Raw genomic sequence first — 22,142 nt, 5'->3', positions numbered from 1 at the left:
TCACATTGTGATGTACTATGGGTTATTGCTGTTAATTACATCTGCCGAATCGGCGGCCTGGTAGGGGGTCATTTGAAGGGTCATTGAGTTTAATTCATCAGGGTAAATCATTGCAGACATTTCCTCCCATCCGATCCTGCAACCCAAACAGCAGGAGGGGGGGTGGGGGGGGGGGGGGAAGTTACCTTTTTCCCTGCAGCGCCCTCTAGAGTTGAGGTTTGCTACTACATGTGACTCTTCCAGAAAAGCCTGCGCCGATGCTTGTTAGGCTCCATCTTTGGTTCAGAGAGGGGCTCACCTCCCTGTATGACGTTCTAGTAGGTGACCATCACGTGGATCTTCCTCTTGTATTACATCCGTTCTTTTACCTTGCAGTGACTGGTGCATCTCGCGGCAGCTGTGGTGGGGACATCAGATTCCAGCCTATCTCGTGAGCTTGTCTCAGGCTCCGTCTCTCCAGGTATCTACCTGTAGATTAACTCTGCATTCAATCTATCAGAGACCTTCTCATCCCTGACCCCAGTATTGTATTTGCAGGATAACAGCGATGAGAGTAAAGGATTCTGGGTAGCGGCCCATAGCGAATCGGAGGCCAGAAAGAAAGCCGCCAGCGTCTCAGGAAGACCAGAGTCCGAGCTCAGCCTTAGAAGAGGTGAGGGCTTATCCTAGAACTATACTAAGCGTCCCCTATACTAAGCGTTCATAATGCTGTCCCATAATCCAGAACATCTGATAATTCAGCGCCGGTCATCACATTAAAGGGGTTTGTGTTCTCATTGCTCCTTTCTCTGTGTAGATGAAGACGTTCTCGATACCTGGTTTTCATCGGCTCTTTTTCCGTTTGCTATGCTGGGATGGCCGGAGCAGGTGAGTTTTGCGTCCTTACAATCTGAGAACATTTTACATTCTGGATTATTTGTCACTAATCTCCCATGATTGATGTGTATTTAACCACTTTCCCGACCAGTGCCGTTACATGTACAGCACTGAGCTGGTCTTTAAAGATGGCGCCGCACCGCTCCGCCAGTGCCTGCTGTTTCACACAGCAAACACTCAGGGTTGATGTCTGCAAACGGCGATAACGCCAATCACAGACACTGAGCCCCTCAGATGCTGTGGTCAAATTTGACAACGGCACCGGAGAGCTGAAAACCCGGAAACGCTGGTCTTAATAAGCCCCTGCGCTGGCGATGGATCCGCCAAAGTTATGTAGAGCGGGGAAGAAGTCGCAAATCATAAATGACCGACCACAATCCATAAAACTGTGCCGCAATTCCACCCAGTTTGGAATTTTTTTTCCTGATTCCCACTACTTTGTATGCAATATTAAATGGTGCCATTAAAAAGTACAACTTATCCCTCAAAAAACAAACCCTCATATGACTATGTGAATGGAAAAATAAAAAAGTTATGGCTCCGGGAAAGCGGGGAGTGAGAAAACGGCCACACAAAGATGGAAAGCGGCCCGAGACTGAAAGGGCTGAAGATAACATGGTTATTACCTGCCACCACCACTAGAGGGAGCTTGCTGCATACTTGGCATTGAGTACAGTGCTCCTGTCCTCCCTCTAGTGGTGGCTGCAGGTAATCAGAGTGTTCTAGCACATATGACCACTGAGGTCAGTGATTGGCAGGAGCGGTCATGAGACCAAATCACTTCTAATCCACTAGTTCAGCTGGGAATAGAAGTGACTGGTGTGGGAACAGTGACAGATTTTTTTTTTTATTGTATTTTAAAAAAATAATAATTATTGGACACCGCTTATGACTATTGGGGTTGTCAGCTCATAGGTAACGTTACATCTTTGCAGGAGTTTTGGAGCTCTGTATCAGAAAATGAGCCACCAGCCATTAGTGTATATATTAAGAAATCAGCGCAGAGTTTTGGACGTTCACTTTTATAAATTGTCTCTTCCGTACAGACCAAGGATCTCGAGGATTTTTACCCCAACTCTCTCTTGGAGACGGGCAGTGACCTCCTGTTCTTCTGGGTGGCTCGGATGGTGATGTTAGGAGGACAGCTCACAGGGCAGTTACCATTTAAAGAGGTAGGTACAGGAATATTCTTATAATATACCTCTATAATCAGGACCCAGAATGTCCATGCATTACACGGACAATCCATTGATTTCAATAGTAGGTGTGTAATACTTAATTTCTCGCCCAGTTTCCTTGGGGTACACAGAAGACCTTGGGTATAGCTCATCTCCCTAGGAGGCGTGACACTAAGTGAAGACTGTTAAGCCCCTCCTCCACAGCTATACCCTCAGCCTGGAGAGAGAGACTGCCAGTTTTTGCTTAGTGTCCAAGGAGGCAAGACACTCTCTGCACTGCAGGGCTGTTTTCTCCTTGTTTAAATTTTAGATTTTTACTTTTTTCTTTTCTTTTTGACAACAGAGACGCACTAGACCTCTCTGTTCTCCCGGGGTTGAGCTGCGCCAGTGCCGGTCACCCGCACTGCTGCCTCCCCCACAGAAGACAAGGTGGATCAGGGCAGCCCAGCTCCCCTACATCCCGCCAGCGCAAGGGTCGCCCGCACGCCAAGTCCCTCTTCCAGCGTCCTGCCACTACGGTGCCAGTAGCTGAAGGGGCGACCCTGCTGGAATGGACCGAGGGTGAAGACGGCTGTGGTAAGAGAGAGGCTTCTCCAGCCCTACGTCCCCCACCCTGGTCTCCTGCGTGCCTGACCCCCATACTGGGCCTCTGGACCCTTCCCCTGCTGGACCTAGGCTGGCCCCTGGGGTGCCGCAGAGCGACAATCTGCTCCCTGCCTCCCCCCCCTTTCCTGGCCCCCATAGGACATGCAGCTAGCACAGCTAGCTGCAGAAGCTGCTCCTCTATCCGCACGGGCACCCGGTCTCTGGGTCCCCCCATCTCCTTACCGGAGGGTTGCTCAAGGCCTGAGGCTGTGGAGCAAGGCCTCGCCTCCGGCCAGCATTAATATTCCGGTGCGGCTGGGCGCCGCAAAATTTTTTAGCCCAGGCTCCGCGGCCTGCTAGGCCACCATTCCGGGCCCTGACTCTTCCGGCTGGCGGGGTGGGCTCCCGCGGCCCGCGAGCCGCCATTCAGGGCCCCTGACTCTTCCGGCCGGCGGGGTGGGCTCCCGCGGCCGGCATTGGGCTTGACTAGGCCCCAGCAGGCCCCGTCCGACCGTCGGTGCCGGTCGGCGGGGCTCCGCAAATTTTGTCCCAGGCTTCGCGGCCTGCTGGGCTGCAATTCCGACCGGCCCGCGGGGTGGGCACCCGCGGCCGGTTTGAAGCGCATTCCGCCTTGAAGCGCATTCCGGGCGCCGCAAATTTAGTCCCCGGCTTTGCGGCCTACTAGGCCGCAAAATTCCGGCCTCTGGTGGAGGGGGCGGGAACTTCTCCAGGCGCGAATTCTTCCCGCCTGGGGGTTCCTCCGCCCCCAGGGGATCGCAGCGCCGCCCTCCAGGCCGGATCCCTGTTAACCCTTTGGGTACAGGCCGGCTCCCAATGGGCCTGTATGGTTGGCCCCCTTTTTCCTGTCTCTCAGACGATCTGTGCCCCTATATGGTGGCTCCCCTTTAGCCTCAGAGAGGATGTGTTTAAAATATATAAATAAAAAAATATATGAATAATAATGAATAATAGATAACTGATTTCTATTGGACTGCGCAGGACGCTGCAGCCTCATCAGTAGTGCTGCATGACCTCTTTCCACAGGCGGCATGGTGTTGCGCTCCCAGCCTGCGTCGCTGCTAGGGCATTTCCCCTTTTAGGCGGTTTTCTTGCTCTCTTCCAGGATACGGCGCTGGCCAAGTGCATGCGGCCCTTCCATAGGCAGCATTCATCATCTCTCCAGTTATGGTGCCTGCCATGTGCACCCCCCCCCCCCCTCCTAGGCGGGATACTGCACTCTTACTGGATCTGTTGCCGATCATTTGCGTGACCCCCTTTTTAGGCGGAATACTGCACTCTCACCGGATACGGTACTGGCTATGTGCACGACCCCCCTCCATAGGCGGAATGCTGCACTCTCACTGATGTGCTATGATGCACTTATGTACTATGTTACTATGCTGCACTCTCACTGGTTTCGCTGCCGGCCATAGGCATGATCCCCTTTCATAGGCGATATGCTGCACTCTCATTGGATTCGCTGCCGGCCTTGGATATGCCTCCTTCCCTCAGGCAGCATACATACATCCCTCTGTCTGTGGTTGTTTTCTCGCAGGTACGTTACTGGCCATGTGCATGTACCCCATACATGGCGGGGTGCTTGCACTCTCGCTGGATCCGCTGTCTGCCATGGGCATGCCTTCCTTCCTCAGGTGACATACACACATTCTCACTGACTGTGTTTGTCTCTCGCCGGTACGTTGCTGGCCATGTGTATGACTCCCATACATGGCGGGGTGCTCGCACTCTCCCTGGATGAGATGCTGGCCATGTGCATTACCCCCCCTTTTTCTGGGCGGCATGCTACACTCTCACCGGATACCTTGCTGGCCATGAGAATGGCCCTCTAACATGGGTGGAACGCTTGCACTTCCATTGGATACGGTGCTGGCCTTGTGCGTGACCACCCCTCATTCCATGGGCAGAATTTGGCACGCTCATGAGATTCACGGCTGTCCTTGTATGACTGTACTGGACTTGTACATGTCCCCCTTCATTGGCAGAGTAGTAGCACTCTCGCTAAGTCAGTGTTGGGTGTATTATTGCACACTCACTTAATGCTAGGATAACCCTGTGCATGTTCCCCTTTCACTAGGTGGACCTCCTGCGTTCCTGCTGGATTATAGGGTATGTCCTGCTTCTCTGAAGTAGGTACGGCCTTAGGCATCACTCCCTTTTGGGACGGGCCTTTGCACTCTTGCCGACTGCAGTTTGCCAGATACAATTTCCCCCCTTTCGGGGCTGACTGCTTGCGTTCCATCGCATGCTATACTAGGCTTGTGCATAACTCCCTTGCAGGTTGCACTTTGCAATTCCGTACATGCTGTGGCACTCTGTGGCGAGCCCCCTTTTTCGCTGAGTAACCTTTTTGCAGTGAGCGGACGTTCTTGTGCGTTGTTTGGGCCGTGTATGCCTTCTCCTCCTGTAGGTGGGTTGGCCTTCTCACTGCTTACGGGCTGCTTGTACGTATGCCTCACCTGCTTCCTGCGGCATACTTTTGTTTTCTTGGGATTCAATGCTTGCCGCAAGCCTTGCACTCGTCTCTAAGGAGTTCATTCTGTCCACCTGACCCGGACAGGCTCTATTGCTCTCTGCTGCACCGAGCTGGGTGGTACTCATTCATTTAGTTGGCCTTTCATCCCAGGGAGTGTTCGTGGTTCCTAGATGCGTGCCCATTCGTCCTTCCGCGGCATTGCTTCCCTGCGCTAGTGGTCACATGGTCAAGAGTGCTGTTGTCTGCAGCGCCCCTCGAATTCTTCGTTGGCTCTGGCAGGACTGCGGTTCCCTTGCCTGCTGCAATTTCCTCCTTTTCGGATGCAGTGTGGTATGAGTTCTTCCTCTTGGCGCCTCTACGCTTCAGTCTGATCTGCTACCAGGTTTGGGCAGCTCTTCTCGGGAAGGTCACCCAACTTCTCTTGGGTGCTCGATTACCCAGGTCCGGAGGACCTCCGCCTTGGGTTCTTCAGGGTATTCGCCTTCTGCGATGCGGTGAACCGGGCGTCTCACAGTGTAGCAGGGTTCTGCTTTTGAGCTGTCCTATGGCTTCCCTGTTGCCCACTCCTCCGTTCGGTTGGAGGGTGTTATGCCGGCCTCTGTCTCGACTACCTTATCTCGCCGGCTCTGTTTGGCCCCCGCTCGGTACAGATCACTCCGATGTGGCTTCTGCCCCGCCAGACTTCAGAGGCTGTTCTTTCACTGTCCTCCCCTCTGGGGAGAGCATGGTTGTTCATGTGGATGGTTCCGGTGTTCCTTTTGGCCTCGTACTGTCTCCCTTGTCCACACTGGCTGTATTAGCTGTGTGCCTATTTACCGAGTCTACCGCGTTCTGTCCTCCCGCTGAGTGCAGATTGCGTGGTCCATTCTAAGACAATGGTCCTGCTGTAGACTTACCTTCTCGGTAACTTGGGGGGACTACCTTTCGATCCAGATTGTCCTTTGATCTCCCACACCGGGACTGTACAACGTGGTTACTTCAACATGGACTTTAGCCTGTCTTGTCCTGGCTAGTGTTGAGCGAACAGTTCGAGCATAGTTCGGGTCCGTACCGAATTTTGGGGTGTTCGTGACACGGACCCGAACCCGAACTTTTTCGTAAAAGTTCGGGTTCGGGTTCGTCGTTCGGCATGTATTTTGGCGCATTTTGAAAGGCTGCAAAGCAGCCAATCAACATGCATCATACTACTTGCCCTAAGATGCCATCGCAGCCATGCCTACTATTGGCAAGGCTGTGATTGGCCAAGTGCAGCATGTGACTCAGCCTCTTATAAGCTTGTGCGCACGTCGGGACGTGCTCACTCCCGATGTGAATAGAACAGGGATAGACGCAGCTGATGCTAGGGCGAGAATAGGCAGGGATAATTGAATAACTGGAAGCAAATTTCTCTCCTCCACCTGTGATTCATCTGAACAACTGCAGCTGAGCTGCTTTTTTGATAGGGATTGGCTATTTTTAGAGTGGCCAGAGTGATTTTTCCATCCACATGTACCCGGGCTGACCGCCGGCCGCCATTTTGCGACTTGTAGTGCTGCAGCAGAAGCTGCCACAGTGTGCATTCCAAAGCTCCAAACAAGTCAGACATCTACACCTGGGATTCAGACCAATAGCGATTTAGCAGCACAGTCCAAGGCTATTTTTTTTAAAGGTTGTGCAGACCATTTTGTGGCACATGTTACTGGGCTGATAGGCGGCGGCTATCTTGGGACTAGTGCTGCAGCACAATCTCTCCCAACGTCCATTAATCACTTGTAATAGTGGTCTGTGCCATAGAAATCCTACATCAGGGACTTGGGTGTGCTTGTGTCACCCCTACTAATACCAGTCCACCTGTAATCCATACAGTGAAAAGCCATAAAGTATTCCAGTGAGGGAATTTTTTTTTTATTTAAAAAAGGCCAAGTTAGTTTATCTGGCGTTCAATATACTAGATACAGTTAGGCCTGCGTTTCATACATCTGGAATTAGCAAACTAATGTGCTGGGGTTGGGAAAACATATATGTACCCATACTAGAATCTGTCAAAGAAAGCGGTACTCACATATAACAGTCATTCCATCTGTAATCCATACAGTCAAAAGACTGAAAGTATTCCAGTGAGGGGATTTTGCTTATAAAAAATAATATATTTCATTGTGGTGCGAGTTGAATCGCAACAATGAAGAAAAATACTATTAAGGGACGAGGACGCGGTCGTGGTGGTGTCCGTGGAGCCTCTGTTGCTGGTAGAGGACGTGGCCGTTCGGCCCCAGGCGCACTCAGTAGGGAACGAACTCCCTCAACTAGCCGGCAGAATGTACCGCAATATCTCGTGGGGCCCAATGCCGCTCTTAGGATGGTAAGGCCTGAGCAGGTACAGGCATTAATCGATTGGGTGGCCGACAGTGCTTCCAGCACGTTCACCACATGGTCTTCCACCCAGTCTTCTGCGGAAAGCGCACAGGTGGCACCTGAAAACCAAGCCCATCAGTCTGTCACATCACCCCCAAGCATATCAGGGAAACGGTCTGAGCCACAAGTTATGCAGCAGTCTCTTCTTCTGTTTGAAGACTCTGCTTCCAGGGTTTCCCAGGGGCGTCCACCTAGCCCTTCCCCAGTGGAGGAAGACATACCATGCACTGAGGCACAACCACTTATGTCTCCAGATGAAGAGGACATGGGAATACCACCACAGCAGAGTCACCGACTCTCTGATGATGACGAAACACAGGTGCCCACTGCCGCGTCTTTTTGCAGTGTGCAGACTGAACAGGAGGAGGTCAGGGAGGGAGACTGGGTGGAAGACGATGCAGAGGACGATGAGGTCTTAGACCCCACATGGACTGAAGGTCGTGGCGATGACTTTCACAGTTCAGAGGAAGAGGTAGTGGTGAGACCGAGACAACAGCGAAGCCAAAGAGGGAGCAGGGGGCCAAAGCAGACGAGCCGCCGCCCCCAGAGTTCGCCTGCTACTGGACATCGCCAACAGGGACCCAGCCCCACAAAGGCAGCTTCAAAGAGTTCCCTGGCATGGCACTTCTTTAAACAATGTCCTACCGACAAGACCCGAGTGACTTGCACGCTCTGCCATCAGAGCCTGAGGCGAGGCATTAACGTTCTGAACCTCAGCACAACCTGCATGACCAGGCATCTACATGCAAAGCATGAACTGCAGTGGGGTACACACCTTAAAAACCAGGCACTCGCTGAGGCTCCCCCTGCTCCCTCTACCGCTGCTGCCTCGGCTTCCGCCTCGAGAGGAATGTTGCCACCTGCCGAGCAGCAAACAGAGGATGTGCCACCGACACCACCACCACCGCCACCGTCAACTAGCGTCTCCACTATATCACACAGCAGCGTTCAGCTCTCAATATCTCAAACCTTAGAGAGGAAGCGCAAATTCCCCCCCGAGTCACCCTCGAGCCCTTGGCCTGAACGCCAGCATTTCTAAACTGCTGGCCTTTGAAATGCTGTCATTCCGGCTGGTGGACACAGACAGCTTCAAACAGCTGATGGCCATGGCTGTCCCGCAGTATGTGGTTCCCAGCCGCCACTACTTCTCCAAGACAGCCGTGCCTTCCCTGCACATGCAAGTGTCCGATAAAATCAAGTGTGCACTGCGCAACGCCATTTGTGGCAAGGTCCACCTAACCACAGATACGTGGACCAGTAAGCACGGCCAGGGACGCTATATCTCACTAACTGCACACTGGATGAATGTAGTGGCGGCTGGGCCCCCGGCGGACAGTTCCTTGGCGCACGTCCTTCCGCCCCCTAGGATCGCAGGGCATCATTCTCTGCCTCCTGTAGCCTCCTCCTCCTACTCGGCTTCCTCCTCCACTGCTTCCACCAGCTCATCCGGTCAGCCACACACCTTCACCACCAACTTCAGCACAGCCCGGGGTAAACGTCAGCAGGCCATTCTGAAACTCATATGTTTGGGGGACAGGCCCCACAGCGCAAAGGAGTTGTGGCGGGGTATTGAACAACAGACCGACGAGTGGTTTCTGCCGGTGGGCCTCAAGCCAGGCCTGGTGGTATGCGATAATGGGCGAAATCTCGTGGCAGCTCTGGGACTAGCCGGTTTGACGCACATCCCTTGCCTGGCGCATGTGCTGAACTTGGTGGTGCAGAGGTTCATTCACCACTACCCCAACATGTCAGAGCTGCTGCATAAAGTGCGGGCCGTCTGTGCGCGCTTCCGCCGTTCACATCCTGCCGCTGCTCGCCTGTCTGCGCTACAGCCGAACTTCGGCCTTCCCGCTCACCGCCTCATATGCGACGTGCCCACCCGGTGGAACTCCACCTTGCACATGCTGGAGAGACTGTGCGAGCAGCAGCAGGCCATAGTGGAGTTTCAGCTGCAGCACGCTCGCGTCAGTCGTACTGCCGAACAGCACCACTTCACCACCAATGACTGGGCCTCCATGCGAGACCTGTGTGCCCTGCTGCGCTGTTTCGAGTACTCCACCAACATGGCCAGTGGCGATGACACTGTTATCAGCGTTACAATACCACTTCTATGTCTCCTTGAGAAAACACTTAGGGCAATGATGTTAGAGGAGGTGGAGGAGGAGGAGGAGGAGGATGAGGGCTCGTTTCTAACACTTTCGGGCCAGTCTGTTCGAAGTGGCTCAGAGGGAGGTTTGTTTAAGCAGCAGAGGACAGGTTCCCAAGTCGCCAGCCAAGGCACTGTACTGGAGGATGAGGAGGATGAGGAGGAGGAGGTGGAGGGGGACGAGGATGACGCAAGTTCACAGCGGGGTGGCAGCCCAGGCCCATCACTGGTGCGTGGCTGGGGGGATACGGTGGACGATGACGATACGCCTCCCACAGAGGACAGCTTGTCCTTACCCATGGGTAGCCTGGCCCACATGAGCGAATATATGCTCCAATGCCTGCGCAACGACAGCAGAGTTGCCCACGTTTTAACGTGTGCAGACTACTGGGTGGCCACCCTGCTGGATCCCCGGTATAAAGACAATGTGCCCACTTTAATTCCTGAACTGGAGCGCGACCGTAAGATGCGCGAGTACAAGCGCACGCTGATAGAGGCGCTCTTGAGAGCATTCCCACATGTCACAGGGGAACAGGTGGAAGGTGAAGGCAGAGGAGTGGCAAGAGGTCGCCAACGCAGCTGTGTCACGGCCAGCTCATCTGAGGGCAGGGTTAGCATGGCAGAAATGTGGAAAAGTTTTGTCTCCACGCCACAGCTATCTGCACCGACACCTGATACGGAACGTGTTAGCAGGAGGCAGCATTTCACTAACATGGTTGAACAGTATGTCTGCACACCCCTCCACATCCTGACGGATGGTTCGGCCCCATTCAACTACTGGGTTTCGAAATTGTCCACGTGGCCAGAGTTAGCATGTTATGCCTTGGAGGTGCTTTCCTGCCCGGCGGCCAGCGTTTTATCTGAACGCGTATTCAGCACGGCAGGGGGCGTCATTACTGACAAGCGCAGCCGCCTGTCCACAGCCAACGTGGACAAGCTGACCTTCATAAAGATGAACCAGGCATGGATCCCCCAGGACCTGTCCCTCCCTTGTGCAGAGTAGTCCTTATTAACTGCCTAAAACATGTCTTGTTGTGCTACGGGCCACTTCTTTATTTGATACAAATTTTATGAAACCCACAGTTGAATGAAACTCTTCTCTGTCTGGGCGCCGGGGCCTAACCAGATGAAAGTGGCCGGTTAAACTAACGGGTGACATGAAGCCATAACCTCTGCCATGCTACCTCTGTCTTCTGTCTGGGTGCTGAGGCCTAAGTCAAATAAAGCGGTCTTCTGCTGTGCTGGGGGATATGAAGCTAATCTCTGACCTCTCTCCTCTGTCTGGGTCCAAAGGCCTAAATCACTGAAAGAGGCCTTCTCCTGTGGTGTGTGATATGATGCCAGAATATGTGCTGTGGGGCCTCTCTCCTCTTCCTGGGTGCAGGGGTCAAATAAACTAAATTGTGGCCTACTCCTGTGGTGGTTGATATGATGCCTGATTCTCTGATGTGGAACCTCTCTCCTCTGTTTGGGTGAAGGGGTCAAAGTAACTAAATGGTGGCTTCTCCTGTGGTGTGTGATATGATGCCTGAATATGTGCTGTGGTGCCTCTCTCCTCTTCCTGGGTGCGGGGGTCAAAGTAACTCAATGGTGGCTTCTCCTGTGGTGGTTAGTATGATGCCAGAATATGTGCTGTGGGGCCTCTCTCCTCTTCCTGGGTGCAGGGGTCAAAGTAACTCAATGGTGGCTTCTCCTGTGGTGGCTGATATGATGCCAGAATATGTGCTGTGGTGCCTCTCTCCTCTTCCTGGGTGCGGGGGTCAAAGTAACTCGATGGTGGCTTCTCCTGTGGTGGCTGATATGATGCCAGAATATGTGCTGTGGGGCCTCTCTCCTCTTCCTGGGTGCAGGGGTCAAAGTAACTCAATGGTGGCTTCTCCTGTGCTGATTGATATAAAGCTGATGGTTGTGCCATCTGACATGGTTGCCAGGGTCTGATTCAATGGGGGCCTACTCCTGTGGTGGGTGATCTAAATGCCTGATTCTCTGCTGTGAAACCTCTCTCCTCCGTCTGGGTGTAGGGGTCAAAGTCTTTCAAAGTCGCCTTCTCCTGTGCTGATTGATATGAAGCTGATGGTTGTGCCATCTGACATGGTTGCCGGGGGTCCCATTAAATTGTGGCCTACTCCTGTGGTGGTTGATATGATGCCTGATTCTCTGATGTGGAACCTCTCTCCTCTGTTTGGGTGAAGGGGTCAAAGTAACTAAATGGTGGCTTCTCCTGTGGTGGCTGATATGATGCCAGAATATGTGCTGTGGTGCCTCTCTCCTCTTCCTGGGTGCGGGGGTCAAAGTAACTCAATGGTGGCTTCTCCTGTGGTGGCTGATATGATGCCAGAATATGTGCTGTGGTGCCTCTCTCCTCTTCCTGGGTGCGGGGGTCAAAGTAACTCAATGGTGGCTTCTCCTGTGGTGGCTGATATGATGCCAGAATATGTGCTGTGGTGCCTCTCTCCTCTTCCTGGGTGCAGGGGTCAAAGTAACTAAATGGTGGCTTCTCCTGTGGTGGTTGATATGATGCCTGATTCTCTGCTGTGAAACCTCTCTCCTCCATCTGGGTGTAGGGGTCAAAGTCTTTCAAAGTCGCCTTTTCCTGTGCTGATTGATATAAAGCTGATGGTTGTGCCATCTGACATGGTTGCCAGGGTCTGATTCAATGGGGGCCTACTCCTGTGGTGGGTGATCTAAATGCCTGATTCTCTGCTGTGAAACCTCTCTCCTCCGTCTGGGTGTAGGGGTCAAAGTCTTTCAAAGTCGCCTTCTCCTGTGCTGATTGATATGAAGCTGATGGTTGTGCCATCTGACATGGTTGCCGGGGTCCCATTAAATTGGGGCCTACTCCTGTGGTGGGTGATCTAAATGCCTGATTCTCTGCTTTGAAACCTCTCTCCTCCGTCCGGGTGTAGGGGTCAAAGTCTGTCAAAGTCGCCTTCTCCTGTGCTGATTGATATAAAGCTTATGCTTGTGCCATCTGACATGGTTGCCGGGGTCTGATTCAATGGTGGCCTACTCCTGTGGTGGGTGATCTAAATGCCTGATTCTCTGCTGTGTAACCTCTCTCCTCCGTCTGGGTGTAGGGGTCAAAGTAACTAAATGGTGGCCTACTCCTGTGGTGGGTGATATGATGCCTGGTTCTCTGCTGTGGGACCTCTCTCCTTTGTCTGGGTGCTGTGGTCAAAATAATAGTAAGTGACCTTCTCCATTGGTGGGTGACTTGAAGCCTGATTCTGTGCTATGGGACCTCACTCCAATTAATATTGTTTAATTTTTATTTATTTTATGTTAACTCATCATTTCCCTATCTACATTTGTTTGCAGGGGATTTAACTACATTTTGCTGCCTTTTGCAGCCCTCTAGCCCTTTCCGGGTGTGTTTTACAGCCTTTTTAGTGCCCAAAAGTTCGGGTCCCCATTGACTTCTATGGGGTTCGGGTTCGGGATGAAGTTCGGGTCGAGTTCGGATCCCGAACCCGAACATTTTTCGAAAGTTCGGCCGAACTCGTCGAACCCGAACATCTAGGTGTTCGCTCAACTCTAGTCCTGGCATCTGGCGGATCCTTTGGTTTCTTTCCGTCTGTCCTTCTGCTCCCCCACTCGGGTGGATACGGGACAACGTTGCTCGAGGGCCGACGGGACTAGTTTTGTCGACCCTTCTGCCCGTGTTACTGGTCTGCGCCTGATCACATTGGGTTTTCGCCCGCTTGCCAGGCGACTCCAGCGGGTTCGCTACTGTCCGCTCCTGGCTGTGTTTCGTCCAGGATCTGTCGTAAGACTTAGGGTTTTTTGTCTGGGGTTCTGTGGGAAGCTGTGCATTCCCCACTCTGAATTTCTCTCCCCATGGTTCTGTCTTTTTTTTTCCAGTCCGGCCTGGACCTGGGACTGGGACTCCTTTACTTGAGGTGTCAAGTGTCGGCGCTGTTCTTCCTCTTCCAGCGTTCCCCGGCCCTCTGGGCCTGTCAAGACCTTCTTCCTCGGAGTGGCTCTTTGGTTCCTCTGTACTGTCCTTCGGTACCGCCCTGGGGACTACATACTGAGCTCTCGGCGCTCCAATCTTGTCCTTGGAGCCGTTACAGAAGTTCTCTCTACCCCGTCTGTCCTGTACGGTTGTGTTTCCATATCAGTCGTGTCTCTGATGGGTGCCTGAATGGCCCCTTCTTGTTCCAAGCCTTCTGTCTTTTTCCAGAACAGGGCTGTTCTACATCCCGTTTCTTTCTTCCTTCTGAAGGTGGTGTTGCCTTTCGCTTCAACACTTCACCGATTTGGACGTTGTTTGGGCCTTGCCGTTTTTACTTGGAGATCTCTGACTCTTGTCGACGTTCGGCCTCTTGGGTTTCCAGAAGGTCCGTGCATAGGGTTGACGGACTCCAGGGTGGTTTTTCCTCTGCTTCATCAGATTGACTATTGCTGAGGTTACCGCACCAAGGGCAGGATTCTGTCTTTGGTGTCATTGTTCATTTCACCAGAGCGGTCGGCGCCTCCTGGGCCGGAGGCATTGGGCTTCGGCCATGCATTTGGGCAAGGCGGGCACAGGTCTTCCTTGCACGCCTTACCGAGTTCTACAGGGTGCATACTCTGGCAGATGCTGCCTTGGCCCGCCTGGGTCTGCAGGCGGCAGTTCATTGATGCCTTTCGGGTGCTTCACCTTGGAGCTGTGGTCCCTCCTCTTTTGGACTGCTTTTGAACGTCCCAAGGTCTTCTGTGTCCCCCAAGGAAACTGGGCAAGAAAACGAGATTTTTGTATAACTTACCAGTAAAATCTCTTTCTCGCTCTTTCCTTGGGGGACACAGTACCCACCCATTCATTGTTTTCTCTGCACGGTTTCCGAGTTTTTGTTACCCATTGGGTAGTTGGCTTGTTGGTTCCTTGTTGGACTTTGCCTTTTCTCACTACTTGGACACGCAACTGGCAGTCTCTCTCTCCAGGCTGAGGGTATAGCTGCTGGAGGAGGGGCTTAACAGCTTTCACTTAGTGTCACGCCTCCTATGGAGATGAGCTATACCCAAGGTCTTCTGTGTCCCCCAAGGAAAGAGCGAGAAAGAGATTTTACTAGTAAGTTATACAAAAATCTCGTTTTCTCCCGTGGTGGCGCTGCAAGGACATTGAACTACTGCACAGATGATCACTGGAGGTTCCTAGCAGCAGGACATCCTGTGACCACCTTATTGTCCGTGGACGCAATCTAACAAAGGGGTTGTGCAAAGAAGAAAACCCTTTTTTAGGGGACTTTACAATGCTAGCAATAGGTTGTCAGTTGGATGCTTGGGGGTCCGACTCCTGGTACCCACCCATCAGCTGTTTAAAGGGGCCACAGTGATCATATTATACAAAGCACAGCGCCGTACGTTGTATCGTGGCTATACTTGGTATTGCAGGTTCACGAACTAGGGCTGAGATGTACAAAGACCATCTGACCGATGGATGTGATGTCACAGTCCTGGGAAGAGGCCGCAGCACTCACCCAAGCTCCATGGCCTCTTCAAACTGTAGATCGTCGGGGATGCTCCCCACAATTAAGTTAATATTTAACTTCAGGAAAACCCCTTTAAGTGAACGAGTCTGAGTTGCATTACCAGACACCGCCCTTGGGCAAGAGTGGCGCTGTTGTGGAGTCCTTTCATTCAACCACTCCCAGAGCATTGAGGCAGTATGGTTAGGACTCTCTGTGTTCCACCCCTTGGTCACGTTTGTGCTGCTGTCTGTCTTCCCTCAGGTGTTCTTGCACTCCATGGTCCGAGATGCTCATGGGAGGAAGATGAGTAAATCTCTAGGAAATGTTCTCGATCCTCTGGATGTGATGACAGGAATCTCCTTGGAGGTAAGAGCAGCGCTGCATGCAGCAGAAATCATGGGACGTGTTGAAGGGGCCCTTCCCAAACGGTGAACCACAAATGGCCGGGTCCTCTTAAAGGGGTATTCCCATCATAATGATCACTGTTAAATCTGTTAATCATTTGACAGTGATCATTTTTGTAATTATATATGATTAACCAATTCCCACCGTTTAGGAGAAAATTCTTCCCCACTTACCTCATTGTTGTCATTCGGTCTCCCCTGGTTACGGCCACTGCTCTTCTTCAGAATCCCGGTGGCCGCGCTTGCGCTGAAGACTCCTTCTTTTCTCGCTGTCCTGAACGTGCACGCGCGATGGTGACTTCTTCCTGGAGAGAATAGTACAGAGCCGCGAACGCACACGCCGGCTCTGTGCTATACTGGCCAGGAATAAGTCACCATCGCGCGCGCACGTTCAGTCCAGCGTGCTGCCCGGCCAGGAGAAGACTTCAATCAAGATGAAGCCCGCCCCCAGCCAGAATCCAGCAAGTGAACGGCGCGCTGGCAGCAGGTGAGTATGAAAAGGCGAAGTAGAATAACCCCTTTAAAGTGAACCAGACAAAAAAAATATTTAGAACCCCCCCCCCCCCCCCCCCTTTCCAGATTCTGCCCTGTCCCGGTGTTTAAACACTGACCAGGCTGTGAGATGTCGTCCTTGGATGCAGCCGTGGTTGATGCGGTCACGTGTCCAATGACCTGTCGGTGTTCACATTGAGTGGGGTAGAATAGTGATTACTGGGCGAAACGCACTACAAGTCTCACGCATTCGTTTTATCCTGACAGAGCCTGCGGGGGAAGCTAAAAGAAGGAAATCTGGACCCACGAGAGTTTAAAGTGGCCGAGTCCGGACTGGTAAGATGGAAGCCCGAGGTTTTGGGAGTGATCACGGTCTGTGGAGACCTGACGCACATGTTCGATATCATGCCCAATCCTTTTGTTCACAGGAAAATGAAAGCACATGCATTCTTGGTCTAGTCCGACATGGTTGGATCAGAATGAGTAATGTGTTACCAGCCTTACTCGGGAAACCCTTCATCATCCAATGCACATATAATACCGCCATATGAGGCCCATACAGTAGAGCTGTATTATACCTAAATACTGCCCGGCACTGCAAGTAGCTGCTATACAGTGTCCAGGTTCACGAGACTTGTGGTGGAGAAACCCCCTCGCCCGACATTTACCCCTTTTGCCCGCTCTGTGTTCCTGGTCTTGGATGGCAGGGCCGAGAAGAGACAGTCTTCCATACAGAATGAGTCTGTTTTCTGCATCATTTCGTGTTTGTTTCTGTGCCCAGATTAAGGATTACCCCCATGGGATCCCGGAGTGCGGGACGGACGCCCTGAGATTTGCCCTTTGCTCACACAGAGTACAAGGTGAGACCCAGCGCCCCTCATTTCTCCTTGTCCAGGTCACAGACTAGAAGCAGCGCCACCCTCTGGCTCTGTCGGGTACTCAACCCCAATGGAGTAATGTCTGTTCTGCTGTTCACCCTTCTGTCTCCTTGTGTGTTCTCTTCTAGGTGATGACATCAATCTGGATGTCGCCTCGGTCCTCGCCGTGCGCCACTTCTGCAACAAAGTGTGGAACGGGGTGAAATTCACGCTCTCTGCGCTGGGGGAAGGGTTTACTCCTCTACCAATGGCAGAGGTGAGGGAAGCTTTCTGTTTTGGATGCACCGTCCCTGTAAGTTCCACTACTTGACGTGATGATTGGTGCCTTCTGTCAGCTGAGGCCGCAGGCTCCCCTGGACCGATGGCTGCTGGACCGACTGAGGCAGCTGACTGAGGAGCTCGAGAAGAAGCTCCGAAGCTATGAGGTTCACCAGGCGACGGCGGCCATTCATGCCTTCTGGTTGAAGAACTACTGTGATGTTTATGTGGTAAGTGGCCATCGGTGTGACAGAGTGGTCTCCAACTGTTGAAATACTACAGCAACCAGCATGCCCTGACTGTCTCCGTGCTTGGAGATGTCGTATCACCACAGCTGGAGGAGCATGTATGCAGGTAGAGGAGCACTGAGGTCCGTCCACATTGCATATAGTCTACACCCATTAGCCATAACCTTAAAAACAGCTGAAGTGCCTAACTTGGTTTATGGTGCCTGTCATGGGCTGGGATATTTTAGGTAGAGTAAAATGGCCAAGCGGAGTAACTTTGACAAAGGCCAAATTGTGATGACTGGGTCAGATCAACTCCAAAATGGAAGGTCTTTCATGGTTTATGCCAGGCATCCTACAGCCCTCCAGCTCTTGTAAAACTACGAATCCCACAATGCTCTGCTGTAGGCTGTTCGGGCATGCTGGGAGTTGTAGTTTTGCAACAGCTGGAGGGCCGCAGGGACCGGGACTTTACGCAGTATGCCGTGGTGAGTACTTACCAAAAATGGTCCAAGTTGGGGCAAACAGGGTTATTTTTATGTCTGAGAGGAGTGAAGGCTAGCTCAGTCCACCAGAAAAACCACTGTTAAGCAAACATCTTCTGGATGACGATGATAGAAAGGTGTCAGGACTGCAGAGCATTGCAGCCGGGTGTGTAGAGGACTGTGTACCTACAGACCGGTCAGAGTGCCCACTGCTGAAAGTGCCTGCCATGGACACATGAGCCTCAGCTTGGTCTGGTGAATCACGTTACATCATGAGGAGGGGCAATGTGTGTGCGTCATTGCACCTGGCGCTATCTCTTCCCCAAGTAAGTATGGGAAGAAGTTTTCTGGTCTTACACCATCTGGACGGCTGGGCACATGCGTGTCACTTACCTGGGGAACAGATAGGTCTGTGCGGCGCATTGCTAATGCTATAAGCATTAGCAATGCGCCACACAGACAGAAGGAGCGCCCGGTGGCCACGGTGCACGGGAGTATAATGCTGCTCACTAACATACCATGGCAGCCAGGACTTCAGTAGCGTCTTGGCTGCCATGGTAACCGATCGGAGCCCCAGGGTAGGGGGACCCTGTGGCCACTGCCACCAATGATTAATACTGGGGAGGGAGGGGGGGGGCGCACTGCCCACTGCCACCAATGATGGGGGGGAGGAGCGGGACCCTGTGGCCACTGCCACCAATGGGGGGGGGGGGGTGTTGAGTTACCAGAGGGGGCTGATAAGAGGGAGAGGCTGGGGGGCACATGAGAGGCTGGTCAGAGGCTGGGGGCTGTTTTTTGGACTTTTGGTTGGTCAGTGGTCACAAAATAAATGTGTTATTTATTTAATTGTTATAATTTGTATTGGTATCGGTGAGTACTTAAATAAGAGTATCTGTACTTGGTCTAAAAAAAATGGTATCGGGACATCCCTATTATAAACCACTCGTTCTGGTACAGAATTAACCCTGTAATGTTTTTGTTGTTACTAGAAGTCAATTGACTAGTTACAGATACCGGAAATGGTGAAAAATGACATATAAAAGTATAACAATTAACGTCTCCTTGTAGCTGCCCCCATACAGTGTAACGTCTCCTTGTAGCTGCCCCATACAGTGTAACGTCTCCTTGTGCCCCCCCATACAGTATAACGTCTCCTTGTGGCTGCTCCCATACAGTATAACGTCTCCTTGTGGCCCCCATACAGTATAACGTCTCCTTGTGGCTGCCCCCCATACAGTGTAACGTCTCCTTGTGGCCTCCATACAGTATAACGTCTCCTTGTGGCTGCCCCCATACAGTATAACGTCTCCTTGTGGCTGCCCCCATACAGTATAACGTCTCCTTGTGGCTGCCCCCCATACAGTATAACGTCTCCTTGTGCCCCCATACAGTATAACGTCTCCTTGTGGCTGCCCCCATACAGTATAACGTCTCCTTGTGCCCCCATACAGTATAACGTCTCCTTGTGCCCCCATACAGTATAACGTCTTCTTGTGGCTGCCCCCATACAGTATAACGTCTCCTTGTGGCTGCCCCCATACAGTGTAACGTCTCCTTGTAGCTGCCCCCATACAGTGTAACGTCTCCTTGTAGCTGCCCCATACAGTGTAACGTCTCCTTGTGCCCCCCCATACAGTATAACGTCTCCTTGTGGCTGCTCCCATACAGTATAACGTCTCCTTGTGGCCCCCATACAGTATAACGTCTCCTTGTGGCTGCCCCCCATACAGTGTAACGTCTCCTTGTGGCCTCCATACAGTATAACGTCTCCTTGTGGCTGCCCCCATACAGTATAACGTCTCCTTGTGGCTGCCCCCATACAGTATAACGTCTCCTTGTGGCTGCCCCCCATACAGTATAACGTCTCCTTGTGCCCCCATACAGTATAACGTCTCCTTGTGGCTGCCCCCATACAGTATAACGTCTCCTTGTGCCCCCATACAGTATAACGTCTCCTTGTGCCCCCATACAGTATAACGTCTTCTTGTGGCTGCCCCCATACAGTATAACGTCTCCTTGTGGCTGCCCCCATACAGTATAACGTCTCCTTGTGGCTGCCCCCATACAGTATAACGTCTCCTTGTGGCTGCCCCCATACAGTATAACGTCTCCTTGTGGCTGCCCCCATACAGTATAACGTCTCCTTGTGGCTGCCCCCATACAGTGTAACGTCTCCTTGTGGCCCCCCATACAGTATAACGTCTCCTTGTGGCTGCCCCCATACAGTATAACGTCTCCTTGTGGCTGCCCCCGTACAGTATAACGTCTCCTTGTGGCTGCCCCCATACAGTGTAACGTCTCCTTGTGGCTGCCCCCATACAGTATAATAGTGGCTGCCCCCATACAGTATAACATCTCCTTGTGGCTGTCCCCATACAGTATAACGTCTCCTTGTGGCTGTCCCCATACAGTATAACGTCTCCTTGTGGCTGCCCCCATACAGTATAATAGTGGCTGCCCCCATACAGTATAACATCTCCTTGTGGCTGCCCCCATACAGTATAACGTCTCCTTGTGGCTGCCCCCATACAGTATACCGTCTCCTTGTGGCTGCCCCAGACAGTATAACGTCTCCTTGTGGCTGCCCCCATACAGTGTAACGTCTCCTTGTGGCTGCCCCCATACAGTGTAACGTCTCCTTGTGGCTGCCCCCATACAGTGTAACGTCTCCTTGTGGCTGCCCCCATACAGTGTAACGTCTCCTTGTGGCTGCCCCCCATACAGTATAACGTCTCCTTGTGGCTGCCCCCATACAGTGTAACGTCTCCTTGTGGCTGCCCCCATACAGTATAACGTCTCCTTGTGGCTGCCCCCATACAGTATACGGTAACGTCTCCTTGTGGCCCCCATACAGTGTAACGTCTCCTTGTGGCTGCCCCCATACAGTATAACGTCTCCTTGTGGCTGCCCCCATACAGTGTAACGTCTCCTTGTGGCTGCCCCCCATACAGTATAACGTCTCCTTGTGGCTGCCCCCCATACAGTGTAACGTCTCCTTGTGGCTTCCCCCATACAGTGTAACGTCTCCTTGTGGCTGCCCCCATACAGTATAACGTCTCCTTGTGGCTGTCCCCATACAGTGTAACGTCTCCTTGTGGCCCCCATACAGTGTAACGTCTCCTTGTGGCTGCCCCCATACAGTATAACGTCTCCTTGTGGCTGCCACCATTCAGTGTAACGTCTCCTTGTGGCTGCCCCCCATACAGTATAACGTCTCCTTGTGGCTGCCCCCCATACAGTATAACGTCTCCTTGTGGCTGCCCCCCATACAGTGTAACGTCTCCTTGTGGCTTCCCCCATACAGTGTAACGTCTCCTTGTGGCTGCCCCCATACAGTATAACGTCTCCTTGTGGCTGTCCCCATACAGTGTAACGTCTCCTTGTGGCCCCCATACAGTGTAACGTCTCCTTGTGGCTGCCCCCATACAGTATAACGTCTCCTTGTGGCTGCCACCATTCAGTGTAACGTCTCCTTGTGGCTGCCCCCCATACAGTATAACGTCTCCTTGTGGCTGCCCCCCATACAGTGTAACGTCTCCTTGTGGCTTCCCCCATACAGTATAACGTCTCCTTGTAGCTGCCCCCATACAGTATAACGTCTCCTTGTGGCTGCTCCCATACAGTATAACGTCTCCTTGTGGCTGCTCCCATACAGTATAACGTCTCCTTGTGGCTGCCCCCATACAGTAGAACGTCTCCTTGTGGCTGCCCCCATACAGTATAACGTCTCCTTGTGGCTGCCCCCATACAGTATAACGTCTCCTTGTGGCTGCCCCCATACAGTATAACGTCTCCTTGTGGCTGCCCCCATACAGTGTAACGTCTTCTTGTGGCTGCCCCCATACAGTGTAACGTCTCCTTGTGGCCCCAAGTGTTTTTTTCTTCTAAATGGGCATTTATCGCGATATATATCGTTATCGCGATAAATTTCTTATCGTGGGAATATTTTTGATATCGTCCAACCCTAGGTGCGACTCCAATACACGTGGTGCCGAATTCTAAACCATTTTCTATTGACCCATAGCCTGTTAAAAAAAAAAAAAATTCAGTTTTTCAAATAGTCGTGCTTCAAAAATGTCCTACAGTTTAGTGTATTCTGCTCCTTTGCAGACCTATGTGTGCTTTGATCCTGTCATCCTGGGTTACTTCATTTCTTGCAGTAAAATGAGGGGTTAAACAGAAGGGAGAAGCACGTGGCGGCAGGATCAGACTGCATATGGTAGGACACCATGGAGACACATTGTTCTGCAGAGGAGCTGCGTACACAACGCTGGGAGA

General features: G+C 52.3%; 1 protein-coding gene across 3 annotated transcripts in view; it reads left to right on the top strand.

Annotated features, from left to right (window-relative positions):
* VARS2 (valyl-tRNA synthetase 2, mitochondrial) overlaps nucleotides 1–22,142 on the top strand; it is a 43,822-nt gene that overhangs the window by 17,841 nt on the left and 3,839 nt on the right. For all 3 annotated transcript variants that reach the window (XM_040405948.1, XM_040405945.1, XM_040405947.1), the window contains exons 17-25: nucleotides 376–460; nucleotides 538–652; nucleotides 797–867; nucleotides 1,923–2,048; nucleotides 15,382–15,486; nucleotides 16,284–16,352; nucleotides 16,798–16,876; nucleotides 17,023–17,150; nucleotides 17,230–17,382. In XM_040405948.1, coding sequence (XP_040261882.1) covers nucleotides 376–460; nucleotides 538–652; nucleotides 797–867; nucleotides 1,923–2,048; nucleotides 15,382–15,486; nucleotides 16,284–16,352; nucleotides 16,798–16,876; nucleotides 17,023–17,150; nucleotides 17,230–17,382 — 931 coding nt within the window. The remainder of the gene's footprint in view (nucleotides 1–375; nucleotides 461–537; nucleotides 653–796; nucleotides 868–1,922; nucleotides 2,049–15,381; nucleotides 15,487–16,283; nucleotides 16,353–16,797; nucleotides 16,877–17,022; nucleotides 17,151–17,229; nucleotides 17,383–22,142) is intronic.

This window comes from Bufo bufo, chromosome 8 (genome assembly GCF_905171765.1).
Source record: "Bufo bufo chromosome 8, aBufBuf1.1, whole genome shotgun sequence".
In the NCBI taxonomy this organism is placed as follows: domain Eukaryota; kingdom Metazoa; phylum Chordata; class Amphibia; order Anura; family Bufonidae; genus Bufo; species Bufo bufo.
This window is presented reverse-complemented; position numbering and strand designations above follow the sequence as displayed.